We start from the raw sequence: 26,436 nt of genomic DNA, 5'->3' as shown, positions 1-26,436 counted from the left end.
AAAGCCCGAGTGACTTGGCTCTCATTTTATGACTAACAAAAATGTGAATCTGGACTCTGCCATGCACTTGCTGTGTTGTGAGACTATTAAATAATTCTTTCTAACTTAAAAAATGCTCAGTTTGAGGTAACTCACGACTATTTGCAAGTGTCAACAAAGAGTGGATGTGTTCTATGTCTGAATATTTTTTTCTTGCCTTCTTCCAGAAGTATTCAAAAGGCCTCTCCATGTAAGAGTCATCACAACTAAGTAGAACGCATTTTTTGTCGCTGGTTTTTAAAAAAGCGAAGAGTTATTTTTGCTCTCATTTTTGTCTTTTGAGAAGATGCTTCCTGCTCTAAAATTTGCCTAATATGTGTCTGTGATTTTCATCTGTGAATTTATAAACTAACTGTATTCTATGTCCTTCAATGTTAAAACCCCAAGAATGTTAGTTCTGAACATCACTTCTGTGTAACCAGATTTAATCGCTAATGGTATGTAGCAGGTGTTTCAGGCAGCGTGCAACCCCTTGGCACACATCACAACCCAGTAATCTATAGTGAGGAAAGAAAAGCAAGTTTTACTAAGCTCACTTAGGCTGAATATTATGCATTGACAAGCCCACATTGCTATACATGTGTTGTCACATTCAGTTTGTAACAAGGAGAGGGAGTTACATGACAAACAGGAGGACATCAAGCAGTATGACATATGTGGTCCATTACACTGCAATGTTATAGATTTCAAGGTGGGTGAGGACAAAACAGACCAACAATGTAATTCTATATAGCTGTTGGCATGTGTTGATGGGAAAAATTAAAAAGAGATGAAAAATGTATTCAATAATTTAAACAGAATTGGAGGTTAATCTGAAATATGAGATTATGGCATGCAAGATTTATAACTATCTTCTAGTAATAGGAAGTGTTTTATACATTTCATCAGTCAGTATTAGTAGCATCCCTGGAGGTACAGCTGGAATCCTTTATCTTTAGAGTTCTGTGAATGTGAGGTGTAATCTTAAACAGGAAGCTCTTTCAAACCACAAGAGCAAAGAGCAAACATGCATTTTTTGGGGGGTAAAAGATGAATTCCTACCCTTGTGTAAAAGTTAACTGTGGTATTCAGAATACTGGTAGATTGTGTAAGACCATTCTCAAGGTGAACATTCTCAAGAAACAAGGTCCAGTGTATAAGATGATTGAAGATATGGAAAGAACACAGTTCATTCACCCATTTGGGATATACTTATGAAGCAATTACTCAATGGAGGATTTTAGGTGTGAAAAGATATCAGTAACCAACTCGGGTAAAAGTTCTATGCCTTCTAATCATTAGAAATTAAAATATAGACAGGTTAAGGAACATAAGAAGTGCAAGCATATTGAAATCTTAAAAAAAAATAAAGCATAGTAGATAGCTTCACCTTAACTTAAAAATGTTTAAAACTAGAGGTATTCTCAACTCTGATAGTATATTTTTTCTGGTATAAGTGCCGGTTGACTTGGAAACCATGGTTTGCACACTATTTAACAGGACAAGTTATCATAGGGCTTCTAGTCACAAAGTAACAACTCCATCTCTCAGTGGGCTGACTACTGAGGTCAGTCATGAAAGTAGTCAACTTTAATAGACCTTATTTTCAGCTCTTCTCCTGTGTGCCGTGGTTTGGTAATACTTCTTACATTGTGCCAATGCTGGGTAAACAGAGCTACCTGGAACTCCAATGGGAGATCTCTGCCTTTGGAATTCTTCAGAATTTTACACCACATATCTTCCCTTGGTTTATTTTAATCCATTGTGTTTTATGAGAATAATCTGTAACTTTGATTATAGAAGATCCAGTGAATCTTCTATAATCATTTGGCATGTTCTAAAACATTGGAGTGATCCGGGAACTCTATGATAATATACCTAGCTGTAATTTAGGGTACTGTTGGGAGGGTCTCTTTAAAATTCATATGGAAGTTAGTAATTATCATTATTATCATTGTACACACGGGGGAAGTATACATATATATGACAAATTTCTCTAGGACATACATCTGATAAGACCCATCTATCTTCATGGAAGTGAACCTAACTTTGCCCCTCCTTTATGGAAACCTGTACTAAGCAATAAAAATCCACTTGGAGGTAATCTCTAGGTATTATTGTATATTATATTTGTCCAGGTGATTCTAATATGAATCAGAGTTGTGTTTAAAGCATAAGTGACACGTAGCATGACTTAATGAGGAAAATAAGAAAATCCCATGTTTCTTAATACAATTGTTTTAAACTTAGTGGTATTTCTACAAAGGAACTTTATGTGAAAAATTGTTGTTTATGAAGAAGCATATTTGACTATGGAGAATATATTTGCTGATTGTGAAAAAATTAAGTGGCTTCTGCTCCTCTGCAAAGAACATGTTTGGGACAGCATGTAATGTTTTCCCCTATTTGGTATCTTGGATGTATTTTATTAAGAAGCAGTGCATAAATACTAAAAATGACGAATAGTTCATCGTGAATACATCTCATTGAGTAGAACTAGCCAAAAATGGAAAGTTTTTCATTTGACTTCAAGTATGGTGCAAATTAACAGTAGATACTTTTTGATAGGTCATATAAACTGACAAGTAAATCACTGTAAAAAATAAAATTCTCTAAAACCCATGACTTTTGATCCTATTCCTATTTCTACCATATTTTCACAGAACACCTAACAGTCTTATAGCTGCAATTTGTGAATTTTCAGTCTCATTACAAAAAAATCTTAATGTGTTCTTGAGTTTCTGTTGAGGCATTTATTGTTATTATTTTTTTTATTTTCTAATCCACTTAATTCAGTCCAAACAGGGTCTTTTAATAACTGACACTGTCCATAGTAATTTTCAGAAGCATGCATTTACATATTCACAACCACATATAGAATTAATCACAGGCACTTTAAAGAATTTGAAAGGAGTCCTTTATTGTGGCATTAAAAGCAAGTTCAAGGATAAACTAATTGGAGCTGGTTTGTGAATGAGAAAGGATTCTGGCGTCGCCAAAAGCACTTCAGTCTGAATCCCTGCTTCATTCGCTTCTCTAACCAGCTTTGTGATGTTGGTCAGGATATTTAAATTTCTGTCACCAGTTTCGTTATATAGGCTGCTAACACATATTCTAAACTGTTTTTCATCCCACCCACACATATTTATGAGCATCTCTGCTTAATATACATCCAAGAACATTTACATATGTAGAAAATATAGGGCCTGTGGCTTACTGAGGATATTTACCATGTTTGTTTTGCTATATCAAACTGATAGGCCCTTGTTAACTCATCCAAGTGAGCTTGCAGCATGGGTTGCATCTCTTCCCTTGGGGATGGAGTAAGAGTGGCAGTGGACTGCTGTCCAAAGGAGATAGCAGGAGAAGAGGCCACACCACGCACAGGAGGTGTTGGCACCCTATCATCGTCTTCTTCCAGTTCATCTTCCATACCCTGGTGCAAGTATGTTTGCACTGGTAATGGTGGGCACCAGCTGTCACTGTCATAGCTGAAATTAAATAAGAAAATATGTTCACTGACACATATACACACATAATTGCACAATTATACTAGCAATAAATAGCAACCAAATGGTGTCTAAAAGGTTTCCAAAGTCTATGTCTTCCTTATCACATCATCGAGGCTAACATAGTAAATAATTTTATATATCTATTTTTTTCAAAATATCTCAACTTATTATTGAAAGGCCTTCTTAGCTAATTGCTACCACACAGCTATAAATAGCAATAACTTTCCTCCAATGTTAATCATGTGAAAACACCAAATTACTAATTGAAGACATTAATGAAGCCAGTGCTTGGAGATGTATCCACTCCCTTTTCTTGTGTATCCTTGTGCACAAACAAAATGTTCCAAAAATGCTGATTGATCATCTAACATATGTGGAGGAATTTTATTTACTCTTCTAGACGTATGGAAATTTTTTATTCCAAATAATATACCTTTCATCAAAGCATGATGATGAAATAATAAAGCATAATTGATGAAATCATCAATAATCATCAAAAATTTCATGAAGTTTATCAATAGAAACTCACATTACCTTATCTCAAAAGTTCCAAATGTCTTGTTTTCAAGAAGTAATTATCTAATTTCAGTAAAATTAATTGGCACAACATCCATCCTTTAATACATTTTTGATTTATAAAATTTATTTTGAAAATGTGGAGAGCATATCAAAACGATTTTATAAGGCATGCTGAATCAAGAATATAGGATATTAGTATAGTAAATTCTAAATAAATAACAGTTCTATTCACACCAACTTTATAGTTCTAGCATTTTCACCAAACAAATAAATACTAAGATATTTAAAGAAAAGACTTTTCAAAAGTTGTTCTTCCAAAAATGCTAAATCAGTAATGATAGTTTAGATGGGAGAGAGACTCATGGAACCATGCTTGGCACAGGGGAGCTATGGCTGCTAGGAGACAGGAAGTTACTGTCTTCTGTGATGTAGCCACTGGGGAGTGAATCATGTACCAGTGGAAAGAGTCATCCCATGCCCGTGTTAATAATTCTGGTTAAACCCAGTGGGTCACAAAGTAAAAATCAAACAGAAAGACATGTGGATAAGAACAGCCTCTATAGACTCATAGATTTGAATGCTTGGTCACCAGGTAATGGCACTATTAGGTGGTGTGGCTTTGTTGGAAGAAGTGTGTCACTTTAGGTGGGCTTTGAGGTATCAAAATGTTATCATCAGACCTAGTCTCTCTCTTCCTTCCCATCTGGATATAGAATTCTGAGATACTTCTCTAATACCATGTATGCCTGCTTAGCATCATGCTTCCCACCATGCTGATAACTAAACATCTGAACTGTAAGCCAGCCCCAATTCAATGCATTCCTACATAAGAGTTGCTGGGATCATAATGTCTCTTCACTGCAATACAACATCGTCTAAGACAACATGGAAGAAGTGGGGTAGAGCCTTGTAAGAGGAAGGGAGGGAGTTGGCAGGGATATCAGGAAGATAAGAGGATGGAAGAATGCCTCTGCATAGTAGAATCAGCTGAGAGAGTGCTATAGGAATAGATACCTGGAGAACTCAAACTGTCTGGGGACTGTCAAAGCTCTGTTGGCCAATAGCAACAGGAATAAGTTAAGTTACATATGTGCAATCCCAGAGGTAGTTACTGGAGAACTCAGTTTCCAAAGGAGATAAAGAGAGAAATTTATTGGCCATAAGTGAGGAGAGGAAGGAATATGCCGGTTACATAGGACCTCATCACTTGTAGGGAGTTTGGAATTCCAGTCTCCCTGGTTCCCTAAAATCTTATTTCCACAAGCCAAAAAAAATCTTCACTCAAAGTTAATTTTACCTTTGAGTTCTTTGTTTCTGTGTCTATGATGACTTGCTTTTGCCTTGCTGAGGCTACATCAATACCCTTCTGCTTCTATGAGCATAAAGCTGAAAGCTCGCTTCAGGAGCACTGTACGGTTTGGAAGGGATGGCTGTCTCTACATGTCTTTTCTACTATTGTCATCAGCAGACACATTTCAGTGTGTTATCTCTCCAAGAAAATGCTATGGGCTAAATCTGAATTCCTACTTACTAACTATATAACATGTGCCAATCTGTACTGAAAAAAAAATACATTTTTCTAGCACATTGTCATTTTATTTTGTTTTATGGAGATTTGATGGTTTTCATTTGAAGAGAGAGTTCTATTGTTCTAAAGTCTGTAACCAGCATCCTTTGTTGTATTTAATGCTTTAAGGTTTTCAAATCCAATCAATCCTACTGACTCTTTACAAATTTATCTATGAAGACATCAGAACAGTATAAGAGAACCATTTACTTCTCTTCATTCTATTATGTTCATTTAACATAGTTAAGCTTCAATGTATTTTCTAGACGGAGTACACAGTTTGTCAGCAGGAATCTCACGCTGAAACTAAATGGCTTTGTTTCCTTTCTCCTTTACAATTTTGAGGCCTGGTACAAGCTGTAGAAACAAATTTATTTCAAAATATGTATTTATTATGTATAAATTTATTTCAAATAAAAAAAGCCTGGAGAGTTTCCCTCTCCAGGTTCTCTATTCTAATCTTATATGTCTTTAAGTTAAATTCTAAATCACATATCTTTTGTAAAACTTACAGACAAAACTCACTAGTGCTAGAATACTATATTATATAATTGGTACTGGCAATCTTATTGAACATTGATTTGAAAATGGATTTTAGATTTCCAATGTTGATCCTTTTACTTGTTCAGTTTAATATTTAGCTTTTCATATGTTTATAGTATCCTTACGTCAAGGAAATTTAGCTCTCTTATAGCTGGTGAAAATCATATTTATTGACATGCAAAAATTTTATTAAAATAAAGCTTAATTTTCTGTACATGACTTATTTGAGTTTGAGAGCTACATTATTAAGGTTAAGAAATACATATTTAGAACCTAGTAAAATAATTGCTCATTTCCAGTATAGAACATGATTGCTGTTAGCCTTTACCAATAGTTAAAGTCAACTTTACCCTGAAAAGTTTGTTCAAAAAAATCACATTTTTAGGAGAAATTAATAGTTGTATTTTTAATATTTACACTGGCATGTTGCCAAAGCTAGCATATGAAGTACTATATATTTAATATTTCAAATAGGCATAGCCCATTAGTACAAAAAGTATTCCTACTTGTTGAATAATAGATAATTCTTTGGACAGTCTAAATGACATGGAAATTTAGAATATAGCATGAGTAGGATAAGAGAGATAAGCATGTGCTATATGCATCATTTGTAATGGTAAGGTGAAAAGCATTAGACTAAATTAAACTTCATTCATTTTTTGTTATTCAAATTAATACTGAGCAAAGGAGAGGTTATTTAAAAACTTTGATATCATGAAAAAAATGTAATACCAGGTAAATAAATAACATGGTGTGATAAGTTACTAAAATCAACTTTATTAAGCTTTTATTAAATTAGGATGGATACTATCATCAATACTCCCCAGGATTCTCAGCAAAGATAATTGTAACTACAATGAATAAACTTGATCACCCTTCCAGGACAAGGAAGGCTGAAAAAAGTTCATGGATTCAATGTGGTTCTACTAATAATAGAAAAAATTAAAAACGGGGAGAAATATCCCAAAGAGGCTAACAAGAATGAATAAAGGAAGTCAAGTCAGGATGTAGTTCATATCATGTAGAGAACTGCTCATCACCTCCCTGGTATTCACTTCTGAATTCACTTCAGAGGGCTAACTAGAAAGGTTTAGTGCAGCCACCCAGGAAAGAAAAGAAGGTAGCAGATGACTGTACATTTCATACATCCAGCTCTGTTTAATGGTTCCCTTCACATTTTATAAGATTCACTTGCTTCAGGTGGATACTGTTTGTAATGTTCTAACAAAGTGGCCCATATGAAAAGAAATGGGGATGAAAGCAAGGCAGTGACAGTGGGCACGAGGAGGAAGGAGAGTCAGTAGAGAGCTCTGGCTGGGATTAACAATAATGGGGAAATTACAGTCTCTAGTTACTAATTGCAATTTGTACTTTTGCACATTTTATTTAAGCATTACACTTTTGATGTCTTATGCAGTAACCTACAAAGTCTACAAAAAAATACTCCCACTAGACAACCAAAGCTGTTTTGTCCAACCTTTCAAAGGCAAGTCCTTGTTCACTGACATTCTAATAGCCAAGTATGAGGCATCCTATTATCTGTCTTTCCTGATGAGTAATGATCAAGATGACAGCAAATCAATGCTGCATGTGAACTAACTTATTAAAGGCCAGATACAAATACCAAATTACTAATAAAAATACAATAACATTCAACTCCAGCAGAAGCTTGCCAATCTCTAATTGCAAGAACAAAGCAAAGCGCCTATTTAATTACTATTGAATTCTTCCAAGCAGCCTATGACTATAATAAATGTATAGCAGTCAGATCTAGGCCCTAATACATTTAACACATTGCCCTTTTCAAACAGAAGAAGCATATTAAGATGGGAAAACATTTGCACCATTGCTACAAGATTGAATTAACATTCAAGTATCATTTCATTTGAACAATGATTGAATAACTTCTGTTATTGTGTACTGTGCAGAAAGAAAATGCCCATGAAAGACTTAGAAGAAAAATTAAAGCCTATACTCTCATGAAACAATACTACTAATCACAATTAGTAACTAGAGACTGTATTTTCAACATTATTGCTAATCCCAGTCGGGATGCCCTACTGACTCTGTCCTTCTTCCTCATGCCCACTGTCACTGCCTTGCTTTCATCCCTTTTCCAATACATATCGGCCATTTTGTTTGGAACATTCCAGACATTATCCACCTGAACCAAGGTTCTTGTTATCTAGTCTGTTATCAGTAGCAAAATAGCTGAATTCGTCTATGACAAACAAGAATTCATAATTAACATCAAGGCACCATCTCAGATGTTCAGAGGCTTAAAACTGAGCTCTTGCTTATATCTTCTGGGAGAGGGAGAATCAGTTTGCTCCAATAGAGTGACACAGGGTGTATCAGCCTCTCAGGACAGGCCCCATATTCAGAAGTTCACCAACATGTAACAGACTTCACGTTTGTTCTTTTTTTTTTTTTTGAGTATGTGTGCCATATTTATTTGTTTGTTTAAAGTTTCTCTATTTTGTTGTCTTTCTTTTTGAGTGTGATTTTATTTTTTCTATGTTTTGGGTGTTGTTTTACTTGGTTTCATTTATTTTTTGAGAAAAAACTTAAATGTGGGTGGGTAGGGAGGAAAAGGGTGTGTAAGGACTTGGGGAAGGGAAAATATGATCAAATTATATTTAAATTTAAAAGTTGTTTTAAATAAATATATTTATCATAAAATATCAACATTGACCATCTCCATGCAGCATGTACAAGTTGCTGAAGCATGCGTCTCAGTAATTGAATGCAATCTAGGGATCAACAGGACAGAGAGGCAAGTTCAGGCAATGATGAGAAGTAGAAGAAAGGGAGATCATCACAACTAGAATAAGGTGCAAAGGAAGATTAATGGGAATCTTTTCATTTTTCCTCCTTGACCAAAGAAAGGTTCCTCTATTACGTATCAAGTTATATCACTGCTTGTATTTTGTTTTACTGTTTGGCTAACAGTCTACTCTGATTCAAAATTCCCTCTAGATTGAATACTTTCTTCAGGTGGTTTTTCATTAACTTTGACTCTGGGCACAGATTCTGATAGCCAACCAGTTTGGGGTACTATCATTTATAAATAAATGATTCAAAATTCACTCAAGACTCCACTGATATAAGTACTCCTCTGATTTACTTGCTTACTTCTTATTATTTTATTTCCATTGTTAATATATATTTTTAATGGAAAATAAATTTTCTCTCGTTCTCTTGTGTGTGTGTACATATGTGTTTATATTTGTATGAGATAAGGAAAGTCATGGGGGAGTGAGAAGAAGAAAGGAGAATATGTTCATGTGTGCTCAACGTATACAGTGCCTTCGGACCGTAATTACATCTTTCCTATTAACATAACAGATCTCCCCACATATTTTTTTCTGTTCATCTGTTCTTATTGCTTCTCTTCCTAGAACTGGGCCTAGCATTTAGGATACATCTTTAAAAAATGCTGACAAATGTCTTTATTGTTGTCTGTTGCAAATTGCTGTAGGAATTTCTACAGCCTTTAAGTTACCTGTCCACTTTGGCGTGGCCTCTTATGTTACATATGCCCATGTCAAGCGCTTATGGGGCCTCTTCCAGCTGTGTGATTCGATTCCTGTTCCTCGTTTGTGCAGAGGATTGTGATCTATGACTCTAGCCTTAAATAAATAACCCTTTATTATACTTAATTCTGAGCTAGTGTGGAATTTCTTTTTAGCATCCTTCTTCAGTAAATGGCAATTAAAAAAAATAGAAAAAACTAATTTTACTGTAGGATTACTGGCTGGCTTTTACTTCTTTAAAAAACTTGTTTTTTGTTTGTTTTTTTAATAAGAAAAGTAAGGTGTTTTGTTCTTTTTCTTTGAGAGGGAGGTCTCGTATATCTCAGGCTGATATCAATTGGACTAAGCAGCTATATAGCTGATGATGACCTTCAGATTCCAATCCTAAGCACTCTACCTCCTGAGAGATGGAGGATATAGTTTTCCATTCCTGGTTTCATGCATTGTGGGTAAGGTTTCTCTAACTGAGATGCATCCCCATGCCTAAAATAGTTCTTTTTTCCACTAGCAGTTTCTCAGCACTTAAGGCAAATAAGAACTCAAGAGTAAGATGAATTAATGATGAATATCTTAAATGTCACCATAGAACATTCATTCAACAACTGATGGAAACAGAGTCAGAGACCCACAGCAGAGGACTGGTTGAGCTCCCAAAGTCCATCTGAAGAGTGGGAAGACTGAGAATATGAGCAAAGAGGTCAAGATCATGATGAGGACACCCACCTAAAGAGTTTGCCTGAGCTAATGGGAGCTCACCAACTCTAGCCATACAAGGACGGCCCAAACTAGTCCCTCTGAATGTGGGTGACAGTTGCATGTCTGGGGCAGACTGTGGGGCTACTGTCAATGGCACCAGGGTTTATCCCTACTGCTTGTATTGGCTTTTTTGGGAAACTATTCTGTTTGGATAGATACCTTACTCAACCCAGACAGGGTAGGGAGGGCCTTTGATCTTCCCCAAAGCAACGTACATTACCCACTCTGAGGAGTGGATGAGGGTAGGGTGTAAGGTAGATAGAATGGGTGGAGGGGAGGCAGTGGGAACTGGGATTGGCATGTAAAATAAGAAATGATTGTTTTCTTTTTTCAAAATAAAAAGAAATTATAAAAAATTATATAGCACAATCACTTTTTATACACATTGGCATGTATATGTTGAGAACATTCATTTTACTTATCTATAATAATAAATTAATACATTAGAAATTTAAAAATCATATAATGAATTTTGAGTAAATTTTAAAATAAACTATGATCACTAAATAGATTAAAATGACCTGTCATATCAATATTTGAAAAGAATTTGTGTAAGAACATAAAAGTATACTAACATAATAGTTTCATCACCAAAAGAAATACTTCTAGTTTTTCCACTGTTTAATAAGGTCATGTGGTAAGTTTCACAATATTTAGATTAAATTAATTTTTTTCAGTGTATAAGGAGCATCATTATGTCAAATTAATATTTTAAGGAGATTTGTTGCTAAAAAAGAAGGATGTCTAAATAACCTACAATTTTCATGTGATCCAGATGTTATTCCTACAAAGCATTAACATTCTTTTCTCTTCCCATTCAAGTTATTAGTTTCCTTTCCATATTTTCTGGCTACAATCTTAAAATACAAACTATTAAGTAATAATCCTTTGATGAAGTGTGTACCTCTTGTTCTTCATGAGTTATTGACATATTACACCACTGGCGTGAATTAAGATCATATTCACAATTTAATTTTTAGGCCAGCAAAAGAAAGGGTGCGCTCACCAGGAGAAGAAAGGGTGGGCTCTTGACTGCTAATTTCAAACGGAAACATTGATTTAGTTAAGTAATCATTGTTTGCATATATATGGGTACTATTTCCCAGAAAAACAAATGAAATCTATTTGAGAGATAGAAAGATGGAGAAAAGATGTGTGTGTATATAAGTATGAGTAGGTTATATACATATCATATGCTATATTATGTATATATATGTGTGTATGTATATGCATACTATATATGTGTATGCAATATGGCATTTACTAAAAAAGAGAAATATGCAAAATTTATAAGCAAATGCAAATATTTATATGATTTGAACAAATATAAGCCATACTCCACTATACAATTAAATTTTATTTAGTATGTAGATACCTCTGTTTAAAACAAAATTTATGTATAGAAAATTCATATACTCTGTATTCTTGACATACAAGCCTTGTCAAAATACTGACTTGCAAACTGAAAGCAAGACAAAGCATTTAGAAATGTTAATTTAGGTAAAATATTTCATTTAATTTTTTTGTAATAAAAATGATTATCTATGCTTTTGTGTTTCGAATCACTCCCTACTCAAACTAACAGGAAACCAACTCATGAGATACTAGGGAAAGAATAGAGAACCATCACATTTAAGGCCCATCAAAAAAAATTATCTGACTTTAAGATTTTGTTATAGAGTGTGCATTGACGTGAATCCCTTATTATTCCTATCCCTAAATTCCCTTCAGAGCTGGTGATTAAAGTTCTACCCAGTGGTCAAGTTCCCACAATTATCCCATTGTGATGGTTCTCTACTGGTGGCGCCCTGCTATGGCCAGACATCAAGTCATTAGGAAGCGGCAAGGGATGATGAAGAAGGTTATTTTAATTCCCTTTCAGCCCCTCTCAGGAGTGCCTCTTTAGTTCACAGAGCTGTGGGTACTTGCTTTCAAACTAACGAGTAATATTATAAATGGAGGCTGATTATCGTGATTGCAGACAATCTAAAGCACTTGAAGGCCAAGGATTCTCACTCCTCAGTATGGGCTGTTTTATATGTATCAGCTAAGAATACAGCGAGAGTGCAAACAGTAAGGGAGGATGCAAAGAACATGAAGGGAGGGGAGCCAGTTAAATGATAAAGAAGTACACAGTAACAATGAACAGAGGTGGAAGTGAGTGCAGCCTTGGCCATGTTGTCAGAATACACCCTCCTCTTACCCATTTTCTTGTTGTTCTGCAGCATAGTGCCCCAGTTCTGTGCCAGGCAGGGGCTGGACTGGAGGAGGAGGTAGAGGGACATTAGCCCAAGTTGATCCATTGTTTTTCTGCGCTTTAGAAGAATTTTTGTTTTTCTTCTTTTTTCCACCTTTCCCACCTAAAAGCAATAAATTCACAGAGAATGATTATCTAAAGAAACAGAGTAGAGCAGAGTCCAGGATGTATTAATGTTTTCAAAACAGCAGAATCAGTATGTTAGGCATGATAAAACAAAAGCTATAAACAATGAAATGGTATTATCAAGAATATGTCAAGAATGAATTTTACCAGCATCATTGTCTCTCCTAATTCACTCTCTGAAGAACCGAATAAACCAAAAAATATGGTCGCTGTATTAAGAACACATTTATTGATTTATTCCCCTCTGCTACTTCCATGTTTCATTGTTAGATGAAATAATGATTCATAGCAAATTCTTTTAAATGTCAGATTTTACTGTGTTTATAATGCTCTTTTACATAATCTGTCTCAGTGGAAAATGCAGTATCTAAAGATTCAAGTTAAACTTTCTATTATAATTTATTCAATTTAATTAATCCATAGGAGTATCATTCTTCTCCCCAAAGCCGTGGGTTTTAAAAAAAAAATCAATCAACTATAGCCCAGAGAGTATCTGTAAATGCCTCACCAAGATATATTTCATAGACTTTTTGTCCAATGAGTAGTAGCATTATTTGTGCATATATCATGATGGTAGTTCTCAACCATTTTAACTTTAATATTCCATAAAATTCCAAAATGAAGAGACTTTTAGGCAAAGAAACTAGTTAGCATCTGTACTTTATATAATACAAATGAATTCATGCACAAATATGAGCAGAAAGTAAGCCAACAGTGTATAAATCCTATCGAAATGTACATGAAAATTAATAAACTATGAAAACAAAACATTATCTAAAATATGCTCTACATTTTATTCTTCCAAAATTAAAAAAAAATTAAAACTTCTTCATTACCAGGGGTGGTACCAAGGTAGACACAGGGATCACTATTCCTCGAGCAAAGAAACAAAGGATGTTTTAAGGGTACCCAGCAATTTGTATGACTCCTTTATCAGCTTATATGCATGTGCACACAGTGGTATTGACCCCTTGCACTTAATCTTTATTAAAGTAAATGTTGTGAGTGTAAGATATTTGTAGCGGGGCTATCTAGTCATGCAGATGAAGCGCATCCATTTCTTTCTCCTATCTATTACTAATCTGAGTCAGTAAAATCAGATTATAAAGTATAATAATAATATATTGGAAGCCCGGCAACAGATAACATTGGTACACTAGGCATTCACATTATTAGAGACTATACACTTTATGTGTCATGCGTGCCTACACCCATAGCCATTATGTCATCCCAGTACATAGCGTTTTCACTTTTTGTTTTACTTCTTTGGTGGAAGAAAAGGTACCACAGAAATGAAAGCAGGAATCTTCTACACTAAACTTTTGTGGGTAAGAGCTTGATTTCTGGACCCGAGGGCTAATTCCTTTATTATTCCAGAGGTCAGTAAGTAGATGTCATCTAATATATATGCATTTTTCCATATACAGAAAATAGATGTTTCATTGAGCTATCTTTAGAAAAAAAGACATCACATGTAAAATATTAAATACAGAATGGCAGTCATTGTTGCTCTCTTCCAACTCCTCTCTCATGAAAAATTAAATCCATTTTCTAGCCACCTCTGAAAGTCTCCAATTTTCCAGGCTCAGTGAATATGCCAGAAACAGCCTGAGTTTCTGAATTAAACAAAGAGTTTACTGCTGAATAGATATTTATTTTACATTATGAAATAAATTTTACTCCTTAAGCCTCCAAAATCATAAACAAAGACCAAGGACTATATCATTTTTTTTAAATAAAACAGTAATTGAAGTTTACTATTTCCAAAGAAATGGGTTGAGCACCTCGTCTTTCCTTGTTACTACCTAGCTGTACTTTCTCTTTTCATGTTTGTCTTTGATGAGGACAGTTTGTACAACTCCCACAGCCCTTTTTGAAACGCTAAGCAGACACCAAGAGAACTGAGTGATGTAAGCAAGGAAGACTTGGTGTGTCCATTTTAAAGGTGAGATTCTGTGGTTCTCACTGATTGCCCAGGTTTAACTTTCACATTCACATAGAGAGAATTCACCAGGCAGCAGTTTCTATGTTTGTGAAGTGTCTAAACCAACTTCAGTTTTTATATAAACTCAAGCTGAAATCCTTACTAAAAATCAAGAAAGCACTTCAGCCTTTTTACAACTACTGTTGTAAACAACAGGCTTTACAATGTGCTTGAAAACAGCTGATCTTGGAGGGAATTTCCCAGGGCCTTCCAACAAACATCTGTTTCTCCTCTTCTAGAAATGTACAATTATCTCTTTTCTCATTTTGAATATTCAGGATAGGAATCCTCACCAAAATGGCTGTGTGTGTGTGTGTGTGTGTGTGTGTGTGTGTGTGTGTGTTAGCTCCATGCTAATTTGTGAGCTTCTATGATAGTGGGGCACATATTACCTAACCTATTAGTTAAATTATGATTCTGAGACCTGAATCATCAGTGAAATGAAGCATCTCTTGCTTCAACCTGCAACTAAAAGCTTCACCGTTTTTAGTGAGAACTTCCTATAATATGTTTTTGAGGCTTTGCCCAAATATTTGAACTCTCTCTTAAAGTCAAATTGTGCTTAGATTTTATTTATCTAACAAATGAACTCCATGGAAGGAAAATTATGAAAACAATTTATTTTAGAAATAAATGCATGGTTAGGAGAAAAGAAGTGAGTAATAGTTGCCTAGCAAGCATGAGGCCCTGGCTATGATTTCATCACTACCCCCAAACATATTACACACACACACACACACACACACACACACACACATAATTGAATGTATATTCTTTTTAAAAGTTGGCACATTAAATCAGAATCAGTAATTTTCATGTATGTATTTTATATGTGATTACTATTATTTCTGTGACAATAAAAAATAGCTGAGCTTTAATTTTTAATAATTAAATTTTAACAGAAGTTTTTGACCTTCTAAAAGGAATATATTATAAAGTATTTTAAGAATGAAATATATTAATTCAAATAAGTCAGAAATGAAAGTTTCTTAATCTTTGGGATTTTTAAAACATTATCTGCATCAATGTGGCTTGATCATTTATGAATGCTATACTATGGTTTAAAACATTATCATCATCAATGTGAATTGATTATTTACAAATGCTACTCTATGGTTGGATTAGCTAGCCATAGGGCAGCTTAGTCATACATTTGAGTGTTAGGAAACATCCTTATGAAGCAGAACAGAAATAATGAACTCCACTTGAGTTTTTTGTTTGTTTGTTTGTTTGTTTTCAAGACAGGGTTTCTCTGTGGCTTTGGAGCCTGTCCTGGAACTAGCTCTGTAGACCAGGCTGGTGTCGAACTCACAGAGATCCGCCTGCCTCTGCCTCCCGAGTGCTGGGATTAAAGGCGTGCGCCACCATCGCCCGGCTCCACTTGAGTTTAAACTGAACAGAAAACTGAAAAGTGAATAATAATTTTAATTTCAGCTCCTGAAAATTCTTTCTATCTTCTATTGAAGTAATTTAGTATTCAAATGTAGAGGCTCCACTTGAGTTTAAACTGAACAGAAAACTGAAAAGTGAATAATAATTTTAATTTCAGCTCCTGAAAATTCTTTCTATCTTCTATTGAAGTAATTTAGTATTCAAATGTAGATCAAATATTCATTATAACTCCTAGATCTGTACATACATGTCATCTGGGATATTACTGGGCTCAACAGAGCAGCAAGCACTACTGCTTAAAATTTTTTCAAAAATAACTTTTAAAAACTCATGACAATCGATCTATACCAAATATTTGTTGGCTTGTATGTCTAAAGACTCCATACTTCATGGTGTGCAGTATTCTTTATATACATTGCTTGGTATTTACATATCTTTAATGAAGTAAAAATGAAGCTTCAGCAAAATTACTTTTTAATTATACAGAACTATTGGGCTAATTACACAGAAACGACAGCAAAAATGACATATAAGGTCATTCCTAAAGTTCCCCTGTATTATTCAGCCACTTTAAATTCATAACAGATGTTTAAATTTTTTCCTATTCTATAATGTATTTAATCCTACCAATAAGCAGGAAGAGCAATGACTCATTTTGGAGGGAAAAGAGGACATTAACATTTCAGTCTAAGAAGATTCTATCTCTTGAGGAAAAGTAATTTAGTAAATGTAATCCTAGTGGTGTTGAAAGTTAACTCTTTCTGCTCTTGAAGTTGTACATGGCATATCATTAATCTGAAAAGATAAAACAAGTTGCATGGCATGATCAATTAGAAATAGAGACGTGAAATCAATAGCCAAATGGTGTGAATACAATGGCAAGATAACACATCTACCATCAAATTTTCCTATTACAGGCAAGAATCCCTGTGGTGGAAATGTCACTGTTGCTTGATAGGATAGAAATGCATTTCACTGTAACAAAATATATTCCCACCCATGTGTTGTATTATGTCTGCATTAGAATTAATTCAGCTCATTTCATTCAAATACATGTTCAATTTACAGTATAAAAATAAAAAGCCACATAAAATATTATATGTATAGCTATTAAATTGTTAATAACCTCCCATACTAATTTTTCATATTTATTTGATTTGACAGATAATAAGGCTCTCATGTGATATTTTAGAAAACCAATACAAAATTATGAGGCTGCATTGCTTAATTATTAATATAAGGCCCCCAAATAATTTTATTTCCATCATGTGTATTTTCTAGAGTCAATGACCTGGAACCGAATATTGTGTATAATCTTTCTATTATAAAGTTCTCTTGACTCATAAATAGGACCCAGGACAGACAAAACACATCTGTTCTTCATGAGCAGTCTTTATGAAGATGGCTCTATTTTTCTCCACGCACATCAGTGCACAGTTCATGAAGGGGTGACAGTGACTTTATCCCTCCTCCTCCCCCAATCAAAGTATAACTTCACTATGGTCAACCACTGCCATCTGATAGATAAAAGGCTGCTGGCTGCTACTGGGTTGTGATTAAATATTTCTTCAATGGCAGCTAGAAACACAGGTCATATGCTCTTGACAAACAAATATTTCTCCTTACTGTGATTGGACCAACCTGAGAGACTGCCACTCCTTTCTGAGCTGTTGTGGGAGCTGGTGGTGCTGAAATCCTGTGACTGGTTGTGTGGCATTCTATTAGACAATCCCTCAGCCAATCGGTAGTCAGGGATGTAAAGTAAGGCTAAGGGTTAAAGGGCAGAGGTCATAGTGGCATCATGGGATTAGTTCACAGCACAAGCCCATGCAGAACATGCAGTTAGCAACTCAGAAGCAGATGTTGTGGGAGAGCAGAGGAATGCTTTATCTACCCTTTCCTAATGGAAGTAGAGATGGATTGCTGGTTATTATACTGAAAAATGCTAAAAGAATGAAACCAATTGGTGTTGGTGTGTGATGGTGAATTCAGCAGTGGTGGCGGTAGTGGTAGTGATTATTTAAGGTGTGGAGACATACATGCCGAGAGAACATTTTAGTTTAGGTAATAAGCCTTGGAATGGATCGCTAAATTGAAGATTAAACAATAGATACAGATTTTCATATCATGCATAAATGATGTGAAATTAATTTCTCAAGATACAAGAAACTGACTCACCATTGTTACCTTTGTTCTGATCAGGGAGTGAATAACCAAAGCCCATCAGGTCTGTTTTTTGCTGAATTGAGCTTTTCCACTGTGGATCAGGAAGATCAACTGCCAGTTCGTGGATGCTGTTGGAATGCAGGATCTGGGTAGTGGCATACGGGGTGGCCTGTGTTATTTGGCTGGAACTATTGTAAGTGGTTTTGGTAGTGAAGTCAATGCTGCTATAAATGGCTCCATCTGAAAGCATCGTTGCTGTTTTATCCCCTTGGCCTGGGACTGGCGGCAGCACATCTGCAATGAACATAGGGAAATGAAACTATTTAATGATGCACAGGGACCCAAACTATCAGCACTGAAGATGAAAAATAAATGTGTCACACTGAGCGTATGCATTGCAGCCGAGATGGGTTTCATGAGCCAATGAAGGGGAGATGATATACAACTCTCGTCAGACCATCAACCCCAGTGACAGGCAGGCGCAACCCACGTCCTTCACGTCTCGCTGCTTACTACAACTCTTCCCCATTGGCTTCGAGCACGAAATAGGAAGCTGAGATGTGCCACTACTGACAAACATACTCAGTTGCTCACTTGGTTTTAAAGGCAGAGATACTGTTAGCCTTTACAAGAGTGTTGCTAAGAGGGAATATACAAATTAGAGACGAATACATCCCTTTCCACTTCAGCACCAAAGACAAAATACATAGGTGTGGAACAGTTAAAAATGGCTCAAAAATCATACTATCCTCACATGAAATAACATTTTTTTTCTTCTTGAGTTTTAACTTGCCGTTTATTTTGCTTTATTTCAATGTTGGAATTGGAGGATAACTGGAAGAAAACGGACTTCTTTTTGGTGAAATAACAAAGGGAAAAAATTTCAAGAACAAGTCATTTTCACAAAGCAGAGAATTTAACTCAGAAAAAAAGCAATCTTGGTGATCAGTGGGTTTAATTTGTGCTATCAGCTCTGAGAATCAGAAATTCTCTTTTCACACTGTACAACAACAAGAGTTAAATTAAACTTTAGGAATAACAATGAACATCGATCAGCCCGTTTATCATTCTGGGATGTGAACTGATGCTTTCTAACTCAGACCTGCTCCCTCCCTCCTGAGCTTGTTTTCTCTTTTCAAATCAAAGAGAACTGGTGATTCTGCTAACGCTGGTTTTAGACATTTAGAATTAATATCAGTCTGAGTATAGAGCCCCCCCACAATAACTTTGTGCTCTACAAAACTTGCACCCTAGCTCTTGAAGACATCACATGACTTGATTTGTTCATTATACAAACATTTTCAACTTTCATTATTTTTTCTTTTTTCGAGACAGGGTTTCTCTGTAGCTTTGGAGCCTGTCCTGGAACTAGCTCTTGTAGACCAGGCTGGCCTCGAACTCACAGAAATCCACCTGCCTCTGCCTCCTGAGTGCTGGGATTGAAGGCGTGCGCCACCACCGCCTGGCTCATCTGTCTTAAAACTTAGACTTGATGATGCTCAAGAGTACTTGAAATGGAGATTTTTTAAAATTAGCTTTGCTTTTGTAACTTATGATAGCTAGGGAATTTGTCTTTGTAACAGAAAATTTATAATTTTGTACACCAAAAAAACATTTCAGTTCCTAAAGGTTCTGAGTCCCCAACTCCTCCAGTCTCTTTACATTAAAGTGTATTTTACTTTACTGAAGTAAATATCTTGAATAAAAATCAGTGTGGTTGTTAACTATATTCAAGATTGTAAATTTCAGCTGGGCGGTGGTGGCGCACGCCTTTAATCCAAGCACTCAGGAGGCAGAGGCAGGCGGATCTCTGGGAGTTCGAGGCCAGCCTGGTCTACAAGAGCTAGTTCCAGGACAGGCACCAAAGCTATAGAGAAACCTTGTCTCGAAAAACCAAAAAAAAAAAAAAAAAGATTGTAAATTTTACTGGGTTATATAAACAAGTGAAACCATTTTTTAGATTTGTGCTACTTTCTTATCCTTCTAGGTTTTTTTTTGGGGGGGGAGTTCGAAACAGGGTTTCTCTGTGGTTTTGGAGCCTGTCCTGGAACTAGCTCTTGTAGACCAGGCTGGTCTCGAACTCACAGAGATCTGCCTGGCTCTGCCTCCCGAGTGCTGGGATTAAAGGCTTGCGCCATCACCGCCCGGCATCCTTCTAGTTTTTAACTGCAAACTAATTAACATTTAAATGTTAGCATTCTTTTACTTTTAAACTTTTTATGTTTGATAATACTAGTTAGTTAAAATATTCCCATGAAGGAGTTTTCAGAATTTTCCTTCCTTCTGCTATTCATCCATGATCATTAGTTATCTAGAATGTCTCACCAACATTCACTTATCTTAAACCTATAATTCACCAATGTTACAGACTTAGGTTAAAGGACAGTTTATTTGTAAACTCTTGAAATGGTTTTTGGTTTGCTTGTTTGTTTGTTTGGTGTCCAAAGGGTAAAAAAGGGTGAAAGAGTAATGAAAAATGACACCATAGGTAACATTACTCTGTTACCACACTGACTGTGACTTTGGACACAAAATTGTTCCCTGTTAGGATAAGTTAAAGTCAGTCTACAAATAAAACTGTACCTATATTGATTTTAGCAGCTGCATAGTCTTCAAATATTATTTCATCACTATAATATATTCAATAATAAGTAGAATTATATCCTAATTTTAAAGATTGGAAGATTACTCATGAACATTTGTACATGGAAGGAAGTCTAATACTATCAGATGGTTTGGACCTCTGTGCCAGCTCTGTCGCAACAGGTTGCATTTGAAGGGACATCACCATATTGAGGTTGCGCTTCCCATTTTCCATTTCCCCTGGTTCCCAACAGTCTCTCCTTAATGCTTTAGTCTGTATGGCTCTTGTTAAAATTGTCATTAAAATTTGTGAATTGAAGGACTACTACCCTGTAGATTGCATTTGCAATGAATGCAGATTAGAACACCTTGGTTGTGCTTATATTTATGAATCTATTTAGATACTACTTCCTTATTTGTGTGAATGACTCCCTTCTTCACTGAATCTTCAGTTACTTGTGGGAAAGTTTCTTTTGAGATTTATGTCTTCATTTTGATAAATTCACAATCCAATGACATTAAGAGAGAAAACACTTGTTAATTAAGTGACCTAATAAATTTTTATTTTTATCCTCTCAAAAGGTAAAACTGTTTGCTAGTGAGTTACTTTATTATTTAAGTTTCTCTTTCATCTATATTCAAACATGTTTTGGCATCACATTATTAATGGGAAAATCTTAATGCCTGTAATAATTCTTATAAATGATTACAATCATGTGGTCACGCATGTAAACCCACATGGCGAAAGCATCATAGTCTAGATAAAACATTTGAGGTTTTAAAAATTGATCTGATCTGCTTTCTCCATTCAGATCCAAAGGTACTCATCTTCATTAAGTGTATTGTCTTAAAATTTAAACTATAAAAATTGTTACTTATTTTAAAGCTTTATAAAAAATTAATAAATATGAAAATACTATATGATCATTTTCCTACATAAATAGTAAATGTTTAAAATCTCTAACACTGAAAGGAGACAGAGAAAACACTGAAAACCCTTTAAATTGACTTTGAAAGCATCTAGAAGTGTTTCTCTTCACAAAAATGAGGTGGCAATAAAGAAAAGCTTTGCAAATCTACATGTATATACTTTGGTTACATTGGAATAAGGCATCTGAGAAATTAATGGAGCTTGCCTAACAGAGTCATAATATTCTTTGTGTATGTATTAATTGAACATGTCAACTTGTGAAGAGAAAGCTATTCCTGGTGGGGTAAAAGCTTTAGAAACCAAATTTAATTTTACAGTGTAAGTTGTGGAATTGTGGGTCGCAGAGGGTATTTGGATGTGTTCAGGCACAGACATTTGCCATGCTATTTTACACAGAGTTGGAAACTGTACAGTCAATCAGACAGTTTGCCTGCCATTGTCATTTGTAACCTAACGGTACCTATTACATGCTGACTATATTCTATGCTTGTGCTATGGAAAGAGTAAATGTTCAATATTTCTATCACATTGAACAAAGAGATGCAGCAAAAGGTTTCTGCTTGATATCCATCCATTCAATTCTCGGTATAGAATTACTTCTTCTACCTTTATTCAAAGAAGACATATTTTGGGGAAAGAGTATGTTTACAGCAGAACATAAAACAGAGATAACAGTAGCATCCAAATTTGAAAGTGTTAGCATCTACTCAGCATGATGACATCATTAATTTGTAATATCCGTTATTGACCACAGAACTTTGGATGTCTCTTTCTGAACATGTCTCATTTACTTAGTTATCTACTACTCTTCATAGATACATTACATGATGGTAAGGACCATCTTTTCTGTTTATTATTTATACTCTTCATTACTCCCATACTGAAAGTCACACAAGAGGTACTTCGTAAAAAATATGCTGATTAGGACAGAGTAGGTAAACTCAGTAGTACAATATTGAAGCTCTTAATTTCTGGTTTTAGGATTCTTGTGAGAATATTTGAAAATTAAATGCTCAGTCAATATTTTTTCTTTTCAATTATTAACGATTTACTTAAAACCTAAATTTTGCTTAAAGAGATATAGACATCCAAGTTTTCTCCTAAAATTTTTAGCAAAGAACATCATTTTTGCTATGTTTTTCTTGTCTTACTTACAAGAGAAATTATTCTTTAAAATATATTTTAATTATGTGTATGTGTGTGTCTGAGCATGTGTGAGTGCAGGTATCATTGGCCTCCAGAAAAGGATGCTGGAACCTCTAGAGTTGGAGTTACAGGTAGTTGTGAGTTGCCGAGTTTGAGTACTGGTAACCAAATGAGTCCTCTGAGAGGCCATTAAGTCATTGTTTTTTCCACTGAGTCACCCAACCAGACCTGAAAGGAGACATTTATAATGTGTTATTTTAAAATTCTGAAGTCAGCTAGATGGCTCAGAATCATCAAGCCACTAAGTCTGATGACTTGAGCTTGACCCCAGGGGCAAGTTGAAGAAGAAAACTGAAATGGGCAAGCTTCCCTCTAGCTTGTCCATGTGTGTTTGCAACCACATATTTTCTTACCTGCATGCAAAACAAAAATATAAAATGTTGAGAAGAAAACTAAAATAAAATAAAAATTCCAGAACACCAAACTAACAATAGACACCCCAATAATAAATAACATTATTTTGAAACACACAACTTACCTCCACGCCCAAAATTTCCAATTTCATTTGGGCCACTATTGCTATTGTTTACTGGCAAACTCGTGGCTGGCCATGAGTCAGCAAGCCATGGATAATTGGGGTCACCAGCATTTAGAAGACCTGGACGGCTGAGACAGAAATGAAATGGAGATTAGCCTGTGGGCTCAGCGAAGGAATTTGACATCTTCCTTACACACTAAAAAGGGTAAGGAGATATAAGGTTTTAATTGACTTTAAATTAAATTGCAAGTGCTCTTAAGAAATAAGGAACTTCAGTAGTTCATTAAAGTTATACATAGATCTTCTCTGTCAGTGGAAGCGAGGAGGCTTTGCCCGAGACTCTGCCCACATACAAATGAAATCAGTTGTCCACCCTGGAATCAGAGTGGAATAGAAAGCGTAACAGCACCACGAGACCAAGCTTCATGCCAAGTTGACATCTCAAGGGAACCGTTCCTCTGAGAAATTGCTTCATATCTGCTATTTCCCAAGAACTAAACTACCCAGTCCTCATTGCTATAGTTCCCAATTGAATCTGTTTTGTCTAGGTAGGCACCCTTACACAAAGATATCATAACTGACTGGAGACAAATAGCTTGAGCCAAATTAATGAAGATTTCTTATAATTTTCTACTAATAGTACATTTCTACATTTCTCACATTGCAAAATAAGGGCTAGTTAGGGGTTTTTAAAGGCAGTATGACCCAGTTATATGGCCCCAACACTTTACCATATCCTGTGAAGAAAACTTTTTTCCTGTCACATTTAATAAGGAGTGCCATTATTTAATGTAAAAATGGAATTCTGATTCCTTTCTAGAATATTAGCATATTTGCAAAGAAATAGATCACCTATAATTGTTACACTTTTTTTGATAGACCCTTCGGGTACAATCCCTAAGAGAAACGTAAGTTTCTATGGAAACTGCAATAAGAAGATTCAATTGCTTTTTGCTGTATCTGCTAGCTCTCATTAGACTTAATCTCTTTTTGCTAAAATATTGATTAAATGGGAGATTGGAAGTTATTACCAGAGCCTAATTACAATCTCCATATTGGCAAAGAGAAAATAGATGAGGATATATGGGTTTGTTATCAGCTTTTATCAATTTCAATTGAGTATCCAAAGTTCTGGAATCCAGTCCTATCAATCTACAGCCTATTCATCATCCATGAATCATTTACTTTGTGATCGATTATGTGTAATTGTTCACCCACAGCAATTTAGTGAGAGCCAATAAGGAGTCTTAAACAACAGCAACTTCATTTGCTAATGTCTAATTAATGCAATAAACATCCTGCTAACAAATGAACACATTCCTTGTGATATTTACTACTAATTTCTTCAGGGGCATCTGGGAGATATGAAACATCTGGACTTGATTCCTCTAAAGTGCACAACAGATAGATCATTAAACCTTGTGGTAAGCCATTCAATTCCTCATAGAATTCTAAGATGTATAAGTGATCGTTTATTACAATAATAGCTGCTCACTACAGAATTTCCCCAGTACTGATTAAAAATAATAATAAAACGAAACTCTTTTGCATACCTCCCATTGCTCATTAGTCCTCCATCTCCTCTTTGAAATGTTACTGTAATAAAAAAAAGACATAAGCACATAGTAGTCAGTGTTAATCACAATTAATAACAGCTACCTATTGGACCTCAGTTTAGAGGTGAACACCAGGAATTCCAGCACAGTATAATTAATGAACTTATATAGGTAGTGACAAGCAATGGCTTGGTTCAGTGCAAAGTCATCACTTGTGCTAAATGAAATTGATTGCTTTAAGTTTCTTCAGTCAAAATGAAGAGTTACAGTGGCCATTTGTATCTAGGTGTCAAAACTGTTACAAGTGGTGTATAAGTGTTCTTACTGGAAGGACGATACAGTAATAATGTGGAATTACCAAATGTAGTCATTTATTCCCAATAAGAAATTGTCTTATTAAAAGAAATAATACAAAACTATACATTGAAGAGAACTAGTATTCTTCCATATGGTAATATGCTTCCAATAAACCAACAAAGAGTATTGATCACACATTTCTGACCATCAAATATCACTTCAGGTATATTTAAAAGCATTATGCATTGAACACTTACTTACAATTATGGTAGACATAAACTACTATTAATGTGTGTTACTATTCTCATGACAATATAGTTTGCAAATAGTTGATATTGAATGGATTCCAGTTATGTGTAAATATCTCAACTTTCTCTAATACTGAGGGACTTATTAAAGTAAACACCCAAAAAATGTCTAGCAGAATCATGAACATGATTCTACTTTCCAATTATCGTTTCCACTTCACAAGCCAGAAACATGAAAGTAGACCAACGTAGTGACCAAAGAGTTGAATATCAGTCCAGTTCCATCATTGCTTCCTGAAAATCGGTTAGGTAAAAACGTATTTGAGCTTTACAGTGATTTGTACAGGAAGTTCCATTCCTCACAAAGGCTTTGGGGGCCGAAGGCTGAGGAAACTCAATGCCGCCTAATATTTCTGCCACGAAAGTGAAAAGCCCAGCACAGCAGAGTAAAATAGACACATAGTTGCAAGTTTGTTGGGATCAAAGTTTGTTACTAAGTTATCAAATTTGCTTTTTATGTAAAAGATATTTGCTGTGAAAAAGTTTCCAGAATGCAGAAGTGTTAGAATCTTATATTTTGAACCCAAATCATTACAGACCAGCACAAGTGATCAAGGGTGATGATGGGTATAAAATGAACACCATATTTTGTCTTTAGATGACACCAATTATCTTTTCTCTGATTTGTGTGGGGTAAACATGAAAATAATTTTTTAAAGAATTAAGTAAGATATAGTCTCCAAATGTATAGATAACTTTCA

General features: G+C 35.2%; 1 protein-coding gene across 12 annotated transcripts in view; it reads right to left on the bottom strand.

Annotated features, from left to right (window-relative positions):
• The window catches only part of Robo2 (roundabout guidance receptor 2), a 1,182,575-nt gene that overhangs the window by 23,848 nt on the left and 1,132,291 nt on the right, over positions 1-26,436 (bottom strand). For 7 of the 12 annotated variants that reach the window (XM_026786840.1, XM_026786841.1, XM_026786863.1 and 4 more), the window contains 6 exons: positions 25,128-25,170; positions 23,575-23,702; positions 18,389-18,670; positions 17,852-17,977; positions 12,655-12,811; positions 3,249-3,509 (listed from right to left, as the gene is read on the bottom strand). In XM_026786840.1, the coding sequence (XP_026642641.1) occupies positions 3,249-3,509; positions 12,655-12,811; positions 17,852-17,977; positions 18,389-18,670; positions 23,575-23,702; positions 25,128-25,170 (997 nt within the window). The remainder of the gene's footprint in view (positions 1-3,248; positions 3,510-12,654; positions 12,812-17,851; positions 17,978-18,388; positions 18,671-23,574; positions 23,703-25,127; positions 25,171-26,436) is intronic. The other 5 variants (XM_026786852.1, XM_026786866.1, XM_026786865.1 and 2 more) reach the window with 1 other exon arrangement.

This window comes from Microtus ochrogaster, chromosome 2 (assembly GCF_000317375.1).
Source record: "Microtus ochrogaster isolate Prairie Vole_2 chromosome 2, MicOch1.0, whole genome shotgun sequence".
Lineage (NCBI taxonomy): Eukaryota > Metazoa > Chordata > Mammalia > Rodentia > Cricetidae > Microtus > Microtus ochrogaster.
Note: the sequence above shows the minus strand (reverse complement) of the source record. Positions and strands in the feature narration are given on the sequence as shown.